This window comes from Mesoplodon bidens, assembly GCF_964165515.1.
Source record: "Mesoplodon bidens genome assembly, chromosome: 1".
NCBI lineage: Eukaryota > Metazoa > Chordata > Mammalia > Artiodactyla > Ziphiidae > Mesoplodon > Mesoplodon bidens.
This window is the reverse complement of record NC_138176.1, coordinates 222,847,470-222,868,314: the sequence shown is the minus strand read 5'-3', so window position 1 is coordinate 222,868,314 and position 20,845 is coordinate 222,847,470. Positions and strand designations below refer to the sequence as shown.

The 20,845-nt window shown below is 38.8% G+C and overlaps 1 protein-coding gene across 2 annotated transcripts in view; it reads right to left on the bottom strand.

Annotated features, from left to right (window-relative positions):
* Positions 1 to 20,845, bottom strand: part of ARHGAP10 (Rho GTPase activating protein 10) — a 333,769-nt gene that overhangs the window by 190,144 nt on the left and 122,780 nt on the right. For both annotated transcript variants that reach the window (XM_081245305.1, XM_081245304.1), the window contains exons 6-10: positions 16,399 to 16,509; positions 14,458 to 14,562; positions 6,637 to 6,766; positions 3,634 to 3,740; positions 1,177 to 1,271 (exon numbers count right to left, since the gene is read on the bottom strand). In XM_081245305.1, the coding sequence (XP_081101431.1) occupies positions 1,177 to 1,271; positions 3,634 to 3,740; positions 6,637 to 6,766; positions 14,458 to 14,562; positions 16,399 to 16,509 (548 nt within the window). The remainder of the gene's footprint in view (positions 1 to 1,176; positions 1,272 to 3,633; positions 3,741 to 6,636; positions 6,767 to 14,457; positions 14,563 to 16,398; positions 16,510 to 20,845) is intronic.

The window sequence follows — 20,845 nt, the reverse complement described above, 5'->3', positions numbered from 1 at the left end:
TGCTAGCTACATGACCTTAGGAGAATCACTTCAGCTCTCTAGGCCCCAGTTTCTCACCATAAAATGAGAAGGTTAATGTCTACCCGACAGAGCTGGGCTGAGGATGAACTGAGATAAAGCACAGAAGAATTCAGAACACTGGCACTTAGAGAAAACTCAGTAAATGCTTACAATGGGTGTATGCACACATATTTATGCTCAAGTTGTATTACACAGCCCGAATCTCTTCTTAAAGTTTTTGAACCAGTCCTAACTGGCTTGAAATTTAACCTCTTTCACCATGACGTTCCCTTTCATTTTTTTCCAGTCTTGGCAAAATGCATATTAAGCCATCTGTCCTTTTCTTTGTAGGGCCATATTTATCATGGTTCATAAGAGCACATTTTTATGTACCTGGTCTTCAGTTCATTTATTGGAAAGTAAAGCACAGATCTTCCCCCTCTGCACTAACACCAAAGACTCAGTTATATCATCTGAGGGAAGAGAAGAATTAATTATTTTTGTATTCCTGGGTCCTGACCTAAAATGAACGTGTGTTTAAAAAAATCTCACAGCGTAAATTTTTATTATACAAGTATGAAACAGTGTTATCTAAAGACCATTGTTACCAAAACCAGGGCTGGCAAGGAACCTCCACAGTGTCAGCCATTAAAAGAGGACGTATTCTACGAGTACCATGATTTTCCTTAGTGCTACAGGACACAGAAATAAATGCCAGACAAGGAGCACTATTGACAAACAAGCTTTGTTTTTCTTTTTCTTTTTTTTACTTCCTTCTCTCCAGCAAAGATTCTTTTCTAACTAAATAACTAAAAGTCATACCACAAGAAAAAATGAGAACTAGTCTTTGAATAAACAGAGTTTGCCCATGACCCTCCACCACATACAGAGTATATACATGGAAGGCTTAGATCAACAATGAAATGCTCCAAGGTCATTTTTTAAGTGACAACACTAGTTAAAATGATGCCAAACTTCAGCCAAGACTAAGCTATCACTGCACAGCTAAACACAGTGACCAAGACGAAACAGCCCACAGTGAATACAGAGCCTGGGAAGATAACAAGATACCACTCTTCCAGGCCATAGACATCTCAGTTGCAATTAACTTCTATTTTTTTAAATCATTTTTTTAAATGACTCTTCTCATAAAGTCCAATAATGCCAATAACTTACCGGTCAGCAGCTTCTACATCAAAACAAAACCTTCTGTCGATGGAGTCAGTATGTCTTCTGGTACATTCTCTCAAAAAGAACACCTCTCCATCCCCCTGCAAAGAATCATTTTAAACATTCTCAAAAACTACCGTATAAACATATACAGAATTAAACACCCTATATTTGATGGGGGAGGAGGCAAGGTTCAGATTTTAAGTTCCTCTATCTTATTCTCTTTCAAACCAGTTTATTTAGAGTCGTAACCATTTTTTTTAACTTTTTATTTTATATCGAAGTATAGTTGATTAACAACATTGTGTTACTTTCAGGTGTACAGCAAAGTGATTCAGTCATCCATATACACGTATCTATTCTTTTTCAAATTCTTTTTTGTCACTGTCCTTTTCTTAAGGTTTTCAAGATCCTGCTTTGATTACAGTAAAATTAAACCAGACCTTATAAGTGCTAATTTTAAAAGGTGGATTAACAATTCAGTTTCCACATGCCTATATTTGTTATTCTCTTACTGTCCCCTTGTTAAAAGAAGGATAATGTGTTTGTATGTCACATTACATTATACCATATAAACCAGTCCATACGTAACCATTTCTGACCTATAAAAACTTCAGTTCCACAGGAATCTACCTAAAAGCACACTAAGGACCCTGGATCAGCCACTGTGAGCATCTAAAGCTGGAACCACTCCAACTATATGGTTTTGCTATTTCCTAAAGTGAATCACTCTGAATTTATCTTTCCTGAGTTTTCGTTTAAATATGGCACCATTTACTTCCCTAAACCATCCTCATCATGCTCTTTAAGAGCACTAAAAAGAGGTGGAAAACAGGAAGCAGAAGCAATGCAGAAGCAGGTTCCCAGTAAGAAACTGTAAGGAGTCTGAGTAAACACTTCTAGAATATTTTAATATTTTCTGGAACATGGGGATCTCTAATATTAAACAAGCATTCTAATATAAAATTATTCAAAATATCAGAGCCATGTTTTTAAATATATATTTTATTATTTGGTAGCTAAAACAGAAAGACACCACTAAGCAGACATGTCTTGGGACTTGACAGGAAACTCACACTCCAACCTCATGCTCAGTTTATAACTGAAATGTATAGAGATGCTGAAGTTAACCCATATTTATCTTTTTACTACAACTTTTGATCGTACCAGTGGCCCTCTGAAATATGAAATAATCGCGAGCATTTGGTGAATGAATTGTGCACTGCTGCTGTTCATTCATGGAATTTGCTCTTTTATTATATTTGATGCTTCACTTAACAACAAATTTTGCTTTCTATGTGTCTGACACATTACATTTGACAAAATAAATTACTGCGATCTTTAAAACAACACTACCACCACACAACAACAACAACAAAAACCCTCAGGCTCAGCCTTAACCCATCACCCTCCAAGGGTTACATCCTCACTTCCTCCTCTTTGCCATGGACTTGATTTTCCATGTCTATTTTCAATATCACAAAAATGTGTTTGTATTATAAGCGGCTTTAAATATTTTTCAGGAAGATGCATGTGAACTTGGGTTAATTCTGTATTCACATAAGAAAAATTATGCCCATCCACCCAGCAAGCAATAAATTAACCTTAAAATGCATGACCAGGTATGTTCAATACTAGTGGGAGGAGCTTTGTTTTGACTGCTATTGTTGGCATGAGCTGCAGCTTCCCTTTTAAAACAAAGATCACCTTTCCGACCCAGCCAGCTCCTAATGGCTTCTTGCTCTTTTCCAGCTATCACGAGTTCCTTTGCTTTTTACTTCTGGGGGAGGAGTAAGCTAAATGGGGAGTGTCTAAGTGAGAACATTAAAGTTTAAGTGAAAAACAGTAAACTTCGTTACAGATCATCTACTCTAGATAATCTTTTCATTTATATGAATCTATGTGTGCACATCAGGCCTCCCGTGTAAATCCTGAGCAGACAAACCACTGAGTCATGAAAGTCTGTTGTAGGTGTTAACTGGATCTTCCAGTAACAGAGACACAAAATGATTCTACTCTTCTCCTTTAAAAAAAAAAAAAAATCTGACCATGAAAACCCATGCCAACAATTCAGAAAACACAGGAATTATTTTCTGGCCTATTTTACTTAAAAAAAAAAAAAAAAAAGATTTTCATTCTAAAAACACAATGAAAGTATTTATCATGAGTGAATATAAACAACATTAAAGATACCCTCGAAGACCACCTCACAGAGAATATGAAGTATAAAAGCAAAGCCTTGGGACTTCCCTGGTGGTCCAGTGGGTAAGACTCTGTGCTCCCAATGCAGGGGGCCCAGGTTCGATCCCTGGTCAGGGAACTAGATCTCACATGCATGCCACAACTAAGAAGCCCACATGCTGCAAGTGAAGATCCTGCGTGCTGCAACTAAGACCTGTTGCAGCCAAAACTAATAAATAAATAAGTATTTTTTAAAATAAATAAATAAAAGCAAAGACTTACTAGTTTCCCCCCAGATCTGTGCTCGAACGGAATGATGTTGAACTTCTTGGCTGCTTTCCGATACATGCAGTAGTGTTTGACCCAGCTGGAACCAAACGGAGGAGGCCCTTCAACAAGAGACATAACTTTAAATCAACAAGAACCTACTGTATTGCACAGGGAACTCTATTCAATATTCTGTAATAACCTAAATGGGAAAAGAATTTGAGAAAGGATACATATATATGTATAACTGAATCACTTTGCTGTACACCTGAAACTAACACAACACTATTAATCAACTCGACTCCAATAAAAATTTAAGAAATAAAATAAAAATTAAATTAAAAAAAAGAAAAGAAATAGGACTTTACATTTTTTCCTCATAAAGAAGCAGATATGCAGAGTTCCAAACACAGTCCTGAAGAAGAAAAACCCAAGAAGCAGCAACTAACACAGCTCAAGGAAACAAATCAGCAACACAGCTGGTCTCAGACAAGGGAAAAACAAGGGGAAATAAGAAGCCTCATAGAGACAGTCCTAAGAGTTTTCAGCAACATGTAAGTAATTTAAAGACATACTTTTCAAATAATTTGCTAGACTGTTATCTCATACGTGAAAATCTCTTAATTGTAAACTATGCTTCTTGTTTGTGTCTATGTATGAAGAGCTCATGAGGGTTTCCAGAATTCCACTGAATATATGTGATGGTTTTGGATTCAATTCTGGCCTCTAAAAAATGACACAACTGTAGAATCACAGTGCAGAAAAGCATTTAGTCTATAAATCCATCTAGTGCTTTAAATCCACTAAAGCACCTTGTAAGTAGCTGCCCTTACTAACAATGGTAAAGCTAAGCTTTTTTGCAGCATGCGGGATCTTAGTTCCCCGACCAGAGATCGAACCCGTGTCCCTTGCATTGGAAGCATAGAGTCTTAACCACTGGACCGCCAGGGAAGTCCTACTGTGTTTTTAATCTAAAAAGTCTTAGGCTTAGACCAAATGCCTGAGAAATGGCAAAGCCAAACCTCAGAGTCTTTGGCCCCAAATATCAAGGTCCTTCACTGATGAAGCTGCCATCCCCTCTTGACACCACCCAACCCTCCTCAGCCAGCTCTGAGCACAGAGATGAGTGATGGTTTTTCACACCATCCAAGCTTCAGGCAATACTGCAGGAGAGGGTACAACACGGACTCCAGCCTAGGACAATTCCAGCATTGAGGAGGTGTATGATCCAGGAAACACTGTTTACTCCTCAGTGTTTCCAGGTTCTCACTGGTAAATGGGGTGATAACAGCACTGTACACTTCATAGGGGTTTTTAATGGATTAAATGAAACAAGTTGGATAAAGAGTTTAGCACAGTGCCTGGCATACTGCTAACAGGTGAAAAATTCTGTCACTATAGTTTTTTTTGTTTTTTTCGGTCCAATTCCAGCCCCATTTCTCTCAAAGCCAGTAAGTTAAGCAACAGTTATGAATCTAAATATCAAAATTTCCTGTGATTTTTCGCTTTGAGCATATAATACAAAACTTCTGTCCTTCTCACGTCTCTTCCCTGTATTTTTAGTTCTTTCAAATTAAATAAACAAACTGAGATTAAGAGGATAAAAAGAAAGTAAAGGCGGAGGGAAGGATTGGGAGCTTGGGATTAACAGATGCAAACTAGTAAATATAGCATGGATAAACAACAAGGTCCTACAGTACAGCACAGGCAACTATATTCAATATCCTATGATAAACCACAATGGAAAAGAATATGAAAAAGAATATACATGTATAACTGACTCACTTTGCTATACAGCAGAAATTAACACAACACTGTAAATCAACTATACTTCAATTTTTTAAAAATAAAACAGTCACTCTATACACACTTCAATAGCTGCTGTGCTATTGTTACTAATGGCACCTTTAGAAACGGCATGCTTTTACTGTTCAACCAAAATATGTAAAAATAAATTACCTCTCAGTTTTTTTGAAAAAAAAAGATTAAAAATTAGAAAAATTTAGAGTTCTGCCATGCCAGTAACTGCTCATCATGAGCCGTGAAGACTAAGCCCACATTAAATAAGGGCAAATGGAAAAAGGACGCTTATTCTGTGACTGCATATAACATGAACACCCGTACCACATGGCTGTTCCATAAGCCTCTCTGCTATGAAATTGGTCAGTTTGAAAATCCTGTAAATCAGCCACTTAACAAACAAAAACTCTAAAGCACCCCGGCTACAGTCAAAGGCGGGAAGGGAGAGAAACAGGAAATACAGAAACATTTTCACATACTCCTCCCCCTACTGACTAGCAATCAAGCTCTGCAGTTGAAGAGGTAAACTTTAAGAGCTTCGTTAAAATAAGACCAAACTGTCAGAAGTCTGAAATCGTCTTGGGGTGCCTTAATTTCAAAATAAGGATACTCTACACACTGCAGAACAACCAAGATGGCAACAATGCTGAAAATTCAGTGAGACGAGTTAGCATGTCATCTAGGAGTATTTTTTTGTAGCCATATGCAATTGCCCTGATAATTTCAACAAGAACAAAAAACGATCTCAAATAAATGTGCAAAGAAATGATGTGAAAGAAGGAGAGAAATATGTCCTTCTTGACTTTAACATGGAGGAACAGGGTTATGGGGAGAGGGGTGCATACGTATATGAATGTGTGTGTGTGTGTGTGAGTGAGATAAAGATGGGGATGAGAGGAAATGAGGAAAAAGGTACTATCCCACCTCGCTTTCAGTCTGTCACCAAATCCCCGCCCCCTTGCAAGCAAGTTTTAACAAAGTGTTGCACAGAATTCGGGGGTGTGTGGCTGGAAAGCAGGGTGTTCACAGAGCTCCTAATCTCACCGTCCCCTCCCTAGAGCAGCAATGTGTTTTCCCCCAAAGAACCCAACGTATGCCTTCCAGGATAGGAGAGAGCAAGAAAGTGGTAGGAATAATTACTCCAAAAGTATGAAATTACAGTGGGAGTTTTAAAATAATTTTTAATTAGTTATTCATCATGGTTGGAGAGCCTCTTACTTTTTTCCTGTACATACAGGTAGCCTTCCGCTGTGAACTGACTTGCTCGTTTGTGGTCCTTGGGATTCTGTCTAATCTTGTTCATAAGCTCTTCCACTTCTGACCTTGTTCCTTCAAAACGATTCCGTGTCTGAAAAGGATTTAAAAAACACATACAAGTTTTAAGTTCCCACAGGAGTTTTTTCATGTACGTTTTTAAGTCTCTGGATAACTATAATTAAATTTGTAGTGTTTTTGTATAAATTTCTCAAAATATACCCATCCTTTCCCATGTATCTCTTTGTTGAGATCATTGTGCAAAGAAAAAAAATTAGTGGTTAAGTAGTTAACAGAGATATAGAAACCAAGGTTACTAGAGGTTATTTACTTTTGAAGCTTTCTAACTCCAAGAATAATTCTATTATTCAACATAAGAATTCCTGCCTGCAGGTCTCACAATATTACTAAATCATACATTTAAAAAAAATAGGCCATAAAACATCTATCTGGGAAGTCTTTCCTTTGCAACAATCAATCTGACTCATTACTATTATATCAGCAATATGTCTAAGAATTCAGAATCTGAAAAACTTAATTCTTCTTTGCAAACTAATAAATATCAGTGTCATTTTTTCCAGGTCATGGCAATTGCACTTGAAAATGATGTTTCTTCATAGAAGAAGGAAGTAGGGGGGAATCTCACTTACAAATAATGTCTTTGATATCTAAAAAGACAAATCACATTTCTGAAGCCCAGGAGACTTGGGATGTCAATATCTCTGTCAAATGGCTAGATTGAAAATGGACATGCAAGGTGAAGTGACGAAAATACCCAGGCAAACCTGACGAGTCAGCACCACCAAGTTTCTGGACATTTCTTCCATCTACACTCAAAAATAATTGTATTAATACCGAAAAACTGCTGATGTGAAATTGTGGAAGAGCTAAGATGAAAAATTATTATTGAAATTCCTCCTCTCTCCTCCCTACAATGAAAGGGATTACCAAGAGTTCTAAACGCAGAAAAATGATAGAATACTACATTTTTTAGGGGGATGGAGAGTCTGATAAATGTACACTGTAAAGGGGAAACTTAACTGCAGAGGCTTATTTCAAACACAAGCTGAGAGCTTTTTTTTTTTTAATTTATCTACTATAAGAATGTACAGGGCTGCAAAGAGGGTGGGACTCATTTATTAATGGCTTGTTCCCTCTCCTGCCTTCCTGTTTCTCATGTCTCTGGGATTTCTCGCCCCCATCTTAATACTGATTATACCCTAATTTTATTCACCTGCTTTGTCACTTTATTGAGATTCTCCGCAACCCTCACTTCTTTCTATCTCTGTGTATCTAATATTTATGCATACATACACACACATATACACACATATGTGCATGTCATATATGTATAGATGCTAGTGCACACATGTGCGTGCATGCACACACACACACACACACACACACACAATTAACTTAATGAGTTGTATCCCAAATTCTCATTATTTAAGTTAATGCTCAAATTGTCCTAGATTTGACCAGCAGAGGCCCCTTCTAGCTGGCTCCTGTTTCTCTTGACACACCCCCTTAATTCTCTGAGTAACCCCTTACCCTCTGGTCCAAAAAGGTATCCCAGGTTTACCTTATACTTTCTCTGTCCCAGTCCTAGAACCAGCCATTTCTCCAAAGGAGTCATTGTTCCTTACAGGGGAGGGTAGTATTTTTTATTTTTTTTTACTGGAGTATAATTGCTTTACAATGGTGTGTTAGTTTCTGCTGTACAACGAAGTAAATCAGCTGTACATATACATATATCCCCATATCCCCTCCCTCTTGGACCTCCCTCCCCCACCCCATCCCACCCATCTAGGTCATCATAGGGCACCAAGCTGAGCTCCCTGTGCTATACAGCAGGTGCCCACTAGCTATCTATTTTATACCTGGTAGTGTATTTATGTCAGTCCCAATCTCCCAATTCATCCCACCTGTTCTCTACGTCTGTGTTTCTATTCCTACCCTGCAAATAGGTTCATTTGTACCATTTTTCTAGATTCCACATATATGCGTTAATATACGACATTTGTTGTTCTCTTTCTGACTTATTTCACTCTGGTCGTATTTAGAAACCAAGATCTAGGGACAGTGTGCTCACAGCTAAGGGGGTGTTACTGCTTCTAGGTCTTCCTGGAAGACCGACTGTGAAAGTGCATGTAGGTATGTGTGTATGTGTGTGAATACATTTATATATATACACAGTTATATGTACATATACATGTCACTACTTCTGTATCTATCTATCTTAAAACCCATGAGTTCATACCATTACCCTTAGTTCCAATCCAGTACTCCAGGTTTCTTTCTAGCCCACCCCTTTCCAATTCTGCACATTGCTTTTCAGACAGTAAAAAACCTGGTCCCCATTATTCTCAACAGATTTACTTATTTGCTCAATTAACGTATCTGCTCAAGGTAACCAATCTCCCAAACATGCCAGCCACCTCCTTGGTACGTGCTGTCTCTGCAGCTTCCCACGCCCACTTCCACGGCCACAGACCCCTCCATGTGGCATACCCTGCCCTCACCACCCTCCTTCCTCAGATGTGACTCTGCACTGGGAAGGGAAAGGAAGGTTCAGCTACATTTTGTAATGTATCATTTTAGGCAAATTACAAATGAGGGTGAAAATTACATTTCTCAAAATCTGAGCACAAATAATAGAGCGGCTGGAACCTAGCAATTTCCAATTCTAATTTCTGGCTGAATAGGAAGATATCATCCAATAATAATAATGTTAGACCTTAAGTGTTACCATAGGTCACATGAGAGTGTTTACACTGTGAATGACATGACTGAGAGCAGTTTACGGTGCTTGAATCCTCACAATAACCTACGAGATAGCCTAGCGTTCTCCCATGCTTATAAAACAACATTGCTGTATTTCCTTTCCTTGCATGCTTTGATAAATAAACAAATTTCCAAACCAATGAATCTTAAGTCTTATAAATTAAATATTTCATCACATCACCTACTGGGGGGAGGAGGATTCAATGTGGAGACTAAGCTGGAATTCAGACACATCTGAGTACTTTACAAAACTGGCAGGTCAGGCTTAGCACAGGTTCACACCCATATTTAAGGAGGAAAGAAAGACGGGGGAGAGGAGGCACTGTTCACACTAAGTTTTACCCAGAAGTAAAGCTTTACAGGCAGATGGCAAAGGCTAATTCCAAGTACAGATTGCCATTTTTCATTTAAGTGTTCCCATCCTGGCCCCATGACCTCATTCAGGGAGCAAAAGGATAATTAAAAATATAAAGAGGGTTTCCCGAAGCAGCTGTAAAACATCAGGGGGGGCCCCCTGCAGCCTGCTTTAGTAACCTCCCCAAATCACAAAACAGAAAAGAAGGGGTAGGGTGCTAACACACACCCCTCACGGCAGTCCTCAAACATCTCCTCAAGTGCCCTATGAATGGGGAGGTGACGGAGTAAGGAATGGAGTGCAGCGGATGCCAGGTCAACAGGTGATCAAGTCTAAACCCCCGAAGGACACCTTCCATGGGAGTGAGGGGAACGCCGGTTAGAACTGTTGAGAGGCAGACGTGAGCTGAGGTTTACCATCGGTACCTAAATCTGAGATCTTACCATGAAAGGGACTCCCATGTTACCCAGAAATTGTTAAGGTCCAGGGAAGCCAAATGGCCATGCCAGGATGTTCCCCGGCTCCTATATTTACTGACCCCAGATACACCATGAGTGAACCCATTTCTACAACAACACTAAATCTGAAAGCAGCTGCCTTGGGCCCTGGAATGAGCCTGCCCAAGTTCCAATGCTTCCCTGGCCTTAAAGCAGTATGACTTCAGCAAGTTCTTTTTCCTCATGGTCCTCATCTGTGAAGTAGGAATAAAAAAATCTACATCATAGGACACCTTTGAAGACTAAATGTGTACAATCCAAAGAAAAGCACATAGGTAACACCTGGCACATGGTAACAAAATAAATGTAAGTGGCATTATTATTATTATTTTAATTGCAATTAAGTCACTGAAAAGTGACAATTATTCCCTAACAAAGGAAAAAAGAGAATGTTCAATATCAAACTAAAATTTTATCTGAATGAAAGAGAAAGTATATTTTTAAATTTTTTTTTGGATTATAAAAGCTAATTCACAACATTATACAACAGAGAGGGGGACAGCACAAACAGCCCTGCCTGGAGGCAAAAGGAAGAGGTATAAACAAGATTAAAAGTGACCAGAAACTCATCTCTCAGAAACAATCATGTTCATACTTTACACAGTCACTTCCAATCGTTTTGTTGTTGTTGTTGTTGTTGTTTGGTAACATAGTTTATCACTTTAGTGTTCTACTTTGCTCACAAAACTGTAACAAAAATATCTGTGCATATCCTTAATTTATTCTTCACCATTCTTAGTATCTTCTGGGTACTCCTTCGGAATCCCTAAAATTTCTTAGGATTCTACTTCTTCCTGAGAAGAATTCTATTCTAGTCTCCTTTGGGGATAGAGATCACAAAAATTTTAAATTAGTTTTTTTGAATATCCTTTAATTTTGATGTAATTTACATTCTTCTGGAAAGTCTATTTTTTTAAAAACCATCTTGCTCTTTTTTGCTGTCCATTAATTACTCTAGATTATAGAAAATGGAAAAAGACTGAATCTCTCTCAAAAAAAGGTCTAACCATTTTTACAACAGAAAAGGTGAAACCAGTTGGGCAAAAATAGGTTATTTTCACTTTTAAATAACTTTTACCTTTTTTCTGATTATAAAATGGTTTTTGTCATTTTTTGCTATAGTAAAATACCTAAGAGTTGACCAAAATTATCTCTACCATTATAGTGCACAGATAGTTAACTCTAAGATTTGGTTTCAACATTTTGGTATGTTACTTTCAATACATAAATATGCATAGCATAAAAAGTAACACACAGAAGTCAGACAGAGAAAGACAAATACCATATGATATTGCTTATACATGGAATCAAAAAAAATAATACAAATGAACTTATTTACAACGTAGAAATAGACTCACAGATGTAGAAGATGGACTTATGGTTATCAAAGGGGAGAGGGGCGGGGAGGGATAAATTAGGAGTTTGGGATTAACATATATACACTACTATATATAAAATAGATAAACTACAAGGACCTACTGTGTAGCACACGGAACTCTACTCAAAATCTTATAATAGCCTATAATGGAAAAGAATCTGAAAAAGAATAGATATATACATATGTATGTATAACTGAATCACTTTGCTGTACACTTGAAACTAACAACATTGTAAATCAACTATACTTCAGTTAAAAAAAAAGGTAACACACAGCTGGGATTTTTGTAATATGTAGTTTTATACAGCCAACACTTTCCCTTCGATATGCTAAAAGCTGACATCCTCAGGGAATGAGAGAAACTGCCAAGAAAGTAGTAAATTACAGCAATACTGAGATATAGCAGGTGAGGTAGAATGAGTGGCATGTGTTTCAAAGGTGCTGGTATTTCTGAAGGGCAAAGAATGAGCCAGAAGCAAAAGTAAAGAGCACAGGCGACTTCCGGATCAGGTGTCCTCAACACTGAAGGTGAGGCGGAAGGCAGAGCCTCTACTTGCAGAGCTGCAGGAGCAGCCTCAGAAAGAGCCAGAACAAAAGGCAGAGAGGTGGAGGACCCCAGGCAACTTCCTGATGACAATCCTGAAGTTCCAGAGGACACAGGAAAAGATTTTTTCCAGTAGCTTGTTCTTCGCCCAGTTCTTTATGGGAAATGAAAGTTACCAAGTATGTGTGTTAGGTTCTTAATAGACTAAGTTAGATTCCATTAACCAGCTGACCCATTTCAAATGATAGGCTGTCTTCAAGTGTTGCTTACAATAGTTCATGCCTGAGTATTATTGCTCACTCCCATTTAAGTCTTGAATCTCGCTGAAATTATTTTGGTGTATTTAAGGTAACTATAGGCCCCTGATGCCAGGTTGGGTCTGAACTTCCACATAAGCAAGCTGTACATGGACAGTTTCTCTGGAGCCCCCAGGAGACGCTGATGTGTCCCCATACCTCACCCCAGACTCTGAGGCCCGGCTGGCTTCACGGGCAGGTAGCCCATGCCGTCACCCACAGCCCTGCGCTCAGAAGGTCGCACACTTGATCTAATGCTCTGCCATCACTGCCTTGAAATTCTTCATTTTTGAATAAGGGACCCTGCCTCCTCATTTTACACAAATTATGGATCAGTTAGGCCTGAAGGTTCTCATCCAGGCCAGCCCTGTCCTTGACAGATAAGGTACAGACACAAGTTATACAGTTAGTGGAGGGGGGTGGAAATCAGGATTATAACCTAATCTTCCAAACTATGTAATGTTCTTTTCACAAATGCTGTGTTCTGCTGTCTTCAGAAGTATTCTAATACATCACAGCATCATTAGACTAAATGTTCTACTACCTACAGAGACACTATTGCAGTTAGGACTAATCTACACATATACACTTTGACATATTTTTAAAGTATGTTACCTTATATCACTGATCTTGGAGGGTGTAGGGAGGAATCTACTCTTTTAGTCATTTAACTGAACAGAATGTAGAATCTTCAAATACAAATTGACGCATAAATTACAAAACACAAGAGATTTCATTACCTACATTCTCAAATGTAGGGAACTATACCAAAATAACTTAGAAACAAAATCTACACAAAAACCATTAGTCCTCAATTTCTAAGATTATAAGAAGTTGAAGGTCAGGTAGCAAACAGCACAGAGATCCCCATCCTTCTCCTTGTATGTCTTTCAGGATGAGTTGAGAGTCTGTCCCAACACTCACTCACTGTGTTTTTAACAAGGTTTGAAATTACACTAAACATAACTTGAATAGCTTTTCAATGAGGACACTTCCAAAATCAACAAAAGTGTTGAAAGGAAAAACAGCTACCACCTTCTGATCAAAATCACATACATTATACTGTTTAATAGTTCTCAAAAAAACTCTTTATCCAAGACCTAACAGAAACCATACATTTTCCAGGAAAACAATAAAGGGCCAACAGCAACTGTGAACACCAATACCTTAGTGAATAGGCAGGCACAAAACACAGGAAAGAAATTCCACTGGAACTGTTAGCCTCTCTGGGAATAAATATCAAATAAGACATACAAGTAACAGAAGAAATTTAAATTAGAATTGAAATGCCTTAAATTTAAAGTGGAGGACTGTTTTGTCTGTTTCATACAGAGCGGACTTAGACTTACACAACAGAGGTTATCCTTAGAACTGCCTCACAAAGTGCAGAATAACTATTCACACTGCCACACGACTTGTTTCAAAGTTGCTAAGAGAGTAGATAGTCAAAGTTATCACAACAAGGGAAAAAAAATTTTAACTACACGAAGTGATAGATGTTAACTAAACTTATGTGGAAATCATCTTGCAATATAATAAGTGAAGTCATTAAGCTGTAACCCTTAAACTTACACAGTGTTGTGTGTCAATTATATCTCAATAAAACTGGAAAAATAAAAAATAAGGCAAATTATGTGAAATTCTGATTGTAAAAACATACTTCATGACTTTTCTGAAAATAAGGGAAGAAAAATAAATTATAGGAAATGAATTCTTAAAAAAAAAACAGCCGCCTGCAGCAGAATTCAGAGCCTCCCTTAGCTGGAGAACAGTTTGTTACACCAAGACCTGACCAGAAGATGGCAGCGTAACCTCAGTTTCTCGGTACCAACAGATCAGTCTGGTCTTCGTTTAAGGCTTTTCATACACCAAAGAAATCAAACCTACACCTCTCAAACATCTTTTTCAGGAGAAAGCTTCCGTTTTCTTACATTCTGAATGTTGATCTGTAGTTCCATTTTGTAGTGATTGAAGTCTTTGGCAAGTTCATGGCCTTGATGATAGAAAGTAAACATTCCCTGAAAAAATGACAGCATCTAAAACAAAGGAGAAAAGGCGACATTAGCACCCAAAAAATCTCAGTGAAAAAAATAAATGAAAAAGCCACGTGTTTTGCCTCATCTCATTATGATTCCATCGAAGTACAATAATTAAAAGAAACTCACTAGAATTCAACTAAATCGAACTGCCTATTATTCATTAATTGGTCCCTATAAAAAATAAAAGGATTTGTGATTTTCTCCTTAAATATCAGAGCCATTAGACAGCTTTTAGGAGAAATGGAATTCTACATCACCCACTTGTCCTTTTTAGTCAAGAGAATCCCTATATTCATTTATAATTGAAACCTTACCACTATAGGTCGATAGAACCTATAAGGAAAGTGAAATACAGATCAAAGAGCTGAAGGCTCTTTGGAAGGGCATCCAGTGCCGAGGAACCTCTCTGTTTTGTTGACAAGGATGCTCAGTGACTGGAGCAGAGAGGGGCAGAGGCAGGACAGTAATTAAGCCCTGAGTTTCCTACCAGCTCTCCACCTGCCCCTCTTGATCAGAGGGCACTGCTTCTCCCCCACATGTGAGAAAATCTAGAGTAAGAGTGATTTGGGGTGAGGGTTAAGGAAATCCTGAGATTCACTGTCTTCAGAATGTCACACCGCGTAATGGTAAGGAATTTGGGACTCTGACGTCAAGTGGCCAGCAAGGGTCAATTCCCAACTGGGGCCAATTACTGAAGTTTCTCGACTTCAATTTCTACACTTGCTAAGCGGGCTCATTAAAATATCTCCTCAGTAGGGTACTGTGTGGAATACATGCATGATCACAGAAAAGTACTTAGAACAACAACCTGAACAATGACTGAGCACTGTAAATGCTCAGTAAATAAAATGTAGGCCATTATTATGATTTCACATAAAAAGAAAGCTTTAAGAAGGTTTTCTCTAATTGTTTAATTTAGGGTAATTCAATTACTCCACTGGACCATAGCTTCCACGAATGCTAATTTTTAATGAATCATTACTTGTTTTTTTTTGGTTTGTTGCTCAGCATCATACACACAGTGGGTAAATTGTATGGCATGTGAATTATATCTCAATAAAGCTGTTTTTTAAAATCACATGCAATATAGTCTATGTTAAAATTAAAGTGAATCTTGACAATCATGACTCTCAGTGTACCTCTGTTTTTTTTTTGCTAAAACCCACAGTACAAAATACCCTTTATATTTTGATTCAGAAGATACATATATTCGTAGATATGTTAACATATAAGTAACTGAAGCTCTCAGAGTGCATCTATATAAGCACAAAAAAATCATGTGTTTCTAAAATAAGTATAAAGAAATGTCAGAGTAACTCACAAAATAGTTTCAAATGTTCCACACACTGGTTCTTAACTTAGGTTGCATAAGCATTGTGAATTGTAGTAGAAATAGTTGGTTACCAATAATTGCTGAAAGCACCAAGGCTTGGATGGATGCACTTGCTTTAGAACAAACTTGAATAAAGATTATCCCATAAATATCTCACGCTCACTCACATTCCAATATAATTTCTTTCATGGGGACTTTTTTTTAAAGGGTGGAGTTACAGCTAGGATGGCACAAATTGTACCTGATTGCAGAGTCCTTGAGACCATATAGCAAAAGGAATAATACTCATTACACACTGCTGTGCAAATAAGGCCGAGAACCACTATTTAGAAGTGATTCTTTGACTTCATGGCTCTGGGTGTACTGTGTACAATTTACGACATCTTGCTTCGTGTTTATGCACCACAGCCTCTGGCAACCATAAATTAGATCTTCAAAGAAACACATTCCTATTATATCACGAAATTCAACCAGCAGAGCAACTTGCTATTTATACTTACGGGTTCCACAAACTCAAACTTCTTCCTTTCTTGGATTTCCTGAAGCTTACACACATATTCAAGAGACAGTTCGTAAAAGTGTTGCCGGTTCTGTTCCACTTGGATATCTGCCTATGTTAAAATAATGGAGGCCAGTCAAATTAGAGGTGGTTCGGAGCGAAACTCTTTGCCCGAGGTCTGCAAAACTACAGTCCATGGGCCAAATATAGCCTGCTGCCTGTTATTCCAAATGAAGTTGTACTGGACCAGCGCCAGGACTACTCCTTTATGCATCTTCTGTGTAGACTTGCGGCTACAACGGCTGACTTGAGTAGTTGCAACAGGGACCTACCTCGTGATCTTCAAAAGTCTAAAATATTTACTAAGTGACTCTCTGCAGAAATAGTTTGCAAACCCCTGCTCTCTGCGATGAGACTGACCCCGAAGGACAGAAGATCAAAGAGTAAAAGGCACTTCATGAAAAACCTACCCAACCACAACTGACACCCAAGGTGGAACCGCACGTGTAGAATCCAAATTACATAAACATTATTTCCATTAACAAATCGCCTAAGAATGAAGTGGCCTGGGAAGGAGGGCTGAGCAAATTCCAGTCGCCACAGCTCTCAGGAGTGAGGGCAGCAGGTGAGGAAGTGGCGACACCACCTCAAGAGCTCGGTTCTTGCAGACAGGCCTGGGCTGGAAGCCCATCTGCAGGCAGTCACTCTCCTAAGTCCTTACCATGTCCTGTCCCCTGGGAGGGAACAGGCACCAGATGGTCAGGAGACTATTCCAAAGAAAGGTTCCAGCTTCTCTTGTCTAACTAGGGAAAAGGGAATTGAGAGAGGGGATGGCTCCACAGAGGAACAGCAGAGAAACCTCTGGTCCTTAGAACTGTTCTTACAAGGCATCTTGTATTTCCTAACTCGGCTAATTTTATGTCCAGAAGTATTTATCTGGACATTTCTCCAAACAGGCCATATCTAAGCACAGAGAAAGATGCTCAACATCACTTGTCATTAGGGAAATAGAAATCAGAACCACAAGGTACCACCTCACACTTATCAAAAACAAAAAACAAAAAATATCAGAAAATAATCCAAAAAACCCTATCTCCCCCCACCAAAATAAAAAAAAAACAGAAAAATAACAAGTATTGGTGAAGATGTGGAGAAACTGGAACTTTGTGCACTGCTGGTGGGAATGTAAAATGATGCAGCTGCTATGGAAAACAGTATGGCAGTTCTCTAAAAAAAAAAAAAATTAAAAATAGAATGACCATATGATCCTGCAATTCCATTTCTGGGTATATACTCACAAGAACTGCAAGTAGGGGCTCAAAGAGATTCTTGGACACACACACATTTACAGCAGCATTATTCACAACAGCTAAAGGGTAGAAGCAACCAAAGCGTCCACCGACAGATGAAGGCATAAACACAATGTGGTCTACAGAGATAATGGACTATTATTCAGCCACAGAATGCAAGGAAATTCTGGCACCTGCTACAACATGCATGAACCCTGAGGACATTATGCTAAGTGAAATGAGCCAGTCACAAAAGGACAGATGCTGTATGATTTATCTTATATAAGGTACCCGGAACAGTGAAATTCAGAGAGATAGGAAGTAGGATGGTGGTCGTCATGGAGCTGGGAGCACAAGGGGGCTGGGGAGTTAGTGTTTAATGGGCACAGAGTTTCAGTATCTCAAGTTGAAAGGGCTCTGGAGCTGGAATGTGGTGGTTATTGACAACAGTGTGACTGTACTTAATGACACTGAATGAACTGCATGCCTGAACTTGGTAAAATCATGCTTTGTTGTGTATATTTTACCACCACAAAATGTTTTTAATTTGGGGGGAAAAAGTATTTATCTAACAGGTAATAATTTGGGGGGCATCATATCCTTTTTTAATTAAAGTAATGTTTAACTATAATAAGAGTGTTTGTTACTAAGCCAAAATGAAAATCTCTACCTAACACTCATAAAAATCATGATTTTTTTTATGCCTCTAATATCCAGAAATGGAGAGTTCAGCCACTAGCAGTTACCAGACACAACTCCCAGGAAAAACAATGTGAGTGTGTTGAGTATTTAATAAAATGGAGATAGGGGAGGTTAAGGGTGGATTTTTCCATGTTATTGTTACTGGAAAACGTCCTTCAAGAAAATGACACCAGGGTCAGATTTACCAAGGTGGTTTTTTAATTTAATTTTAGTGGATTCTCTCGCCTGGTTGTGCTACTGCAATTACCCCGGCATGGCAGGTCAGCTTCTATCCACAGCTTCCTAATGTTCTGGGTGTTCAGAACCACTGTGCCAGGTGCAGCGTGATCAATCACAAGAATCCCTGGAACTGCCGTTAACCCATAATTTACAACAATGCCACAGACATCCAAATTATACCTAGCAGCACCGTCCTTTAGCCTGACTCAGTCTAAAAGGCAATCGCTATAGATGTGATGTAAGAAAAAGTATGTGCCGCATAGCACAGGGAGATCAGCTTGGTGCTTTGTGACCGCCTGGAGGGGTGGGATAGGGAGGGTGAGAGGGAGACTCAAAAGGGAGGGGATATGGGAACATATGTATATGTATAACTGATTAAATTTGTTATAAAGCAGAAACTAACACACCATTGTTAAGAAATTATACTCCAATAAAGATGTAAAAAAAAAAACAACTAAGTGAAGAAAATAGTTTATAGAGGCAGTGCTTAACAAAAAAAAAGAAAAAGTGTATGTGGTCTTTGTCCCAGGTTCCTGGCACAAAACTCCTAAAACCCTTGGAATTTCCTGAGCGAGAGAAGCGTCTCTAGTCATTTGTAAGGAGCCCCTTTGGAGAACACTTGAGTTTATGCTAATGAGGTGACTTAGGGTAGGGCCACAAGAGAGCATTAATTAGAGGGCTGGAACTTTAGGCTCTACCCACCCATTTCCGGGAAGGGGGAGCACAACAGAGGAAGCTCTATAACAACCCTCGAACAAGAGCTCATGAGCTTCCAGGTTGGTAATGTAAAGAATTAACAAACGGAAAACTCACCAGCAGGGGGAGCTCACATGGCTTCAGACCATCGCAGAGCCCAACAAGAAGAAAGACGGCTCTTCTTTCCTGGCTAGGACGCAGCCCAAGAAAAGCCAGGGACTCTTTACTGCAGCCCTCTCAAGTCTCTTTCCCTCTCAACGAAAGTGTTCTCCTTCCCCTACCGTGCAGAAACTTGCCCTTGGTTCCCCGTGGTTGCAGACCTCAAACTGCAATTCTCCGCTGATCACGAATAAACCCATCTTTGCTGGAGAAATACCCAGCAGACTATTTATTTCAGGTTAACAGGAAACACATCCACTTGCCTAGAGAGTGACGTACCGCAGTCCCATGAGGACAGAGGTTTCTGCACTTGGGACCCTTGCAGACCCCGCCCTGTGCACCTCTTCATCTGGCTGTTCACCCGTATCCTCTATATTATCTGTTATAATCAACTGCTAAACTTAACTAAATGTTTCTGAGTTCTGTGAGCCACTCTAGCAAGGAAGGGGACACAGGAACCTCTTATTTGTAGCCAGTCAGAAGCACAGGTAACAACCAGGACTTGGGACTGACGTCGGAAGTGGGGTAGTCTTTTTTTTTTTTTTAACTGAATTATGGTTGATTTACAAGGTGTTAGTTTCTGGTGTACAGCAATGTGATTCAGTTATACATACATACACATTCTTTTTCATATTCTTTTCCATTATGGTTTATTACTGGATATTGAATATAATTCCTTGTGCTATGCAGTAGGACCTTGTTGTTTATCCATTCTATAGATAATAGCTTGCATCTGCTAGTCAGAAGTGGGGCAATCTTGTCCAACTGAGCCCTTAACCTGTTGGATCTGATGCGTCTCTAGGTAGTGTCAGAGTTGAGTCAGTTGCTTGGTGGTGTTGGAAAACACACATTTGGACAAGCAAAAGTCATTTTTTTTAAACAAACATACAATTTCAATTTGATTATCATCTCATTTCTGACCATTCCTGCTGTTAATATGCATAAAGGAAGTCAATCACTCACACAAAGGTATTCAAAAGATCTATTTCTCTGGTCATATTTACTAAAACATAATTATTTGACGACTCAGTGTCGACTTAAAAAAAATGTACAACGTGCGAGCTGTGAGTTCAGTTTGATTTGGGGCAAAACAAGGACTATAGCCCTGGAGCAGTTAGTTCCTCAGAGCTAGGCTAGTGACTTAATCCTTATAGAGACAGATGGCAAGTGCCAATTTTTAATTCGCATCAGGAAACAAAAATATACTTCAAAAATCAGCAGTCATGGAATGTTCTCGAATATCCAGTTCTTGTTCTAGTACAAATATTAATTAGAATTTCGGGTTGTGATGGAGGCAGAAGCCACTGTGCCCAATAAACAGAGTTACAGGTAAAGGTACTAACAGAATTACTAAAATTGCCAGCCTGGTGTCCGCCATCATTT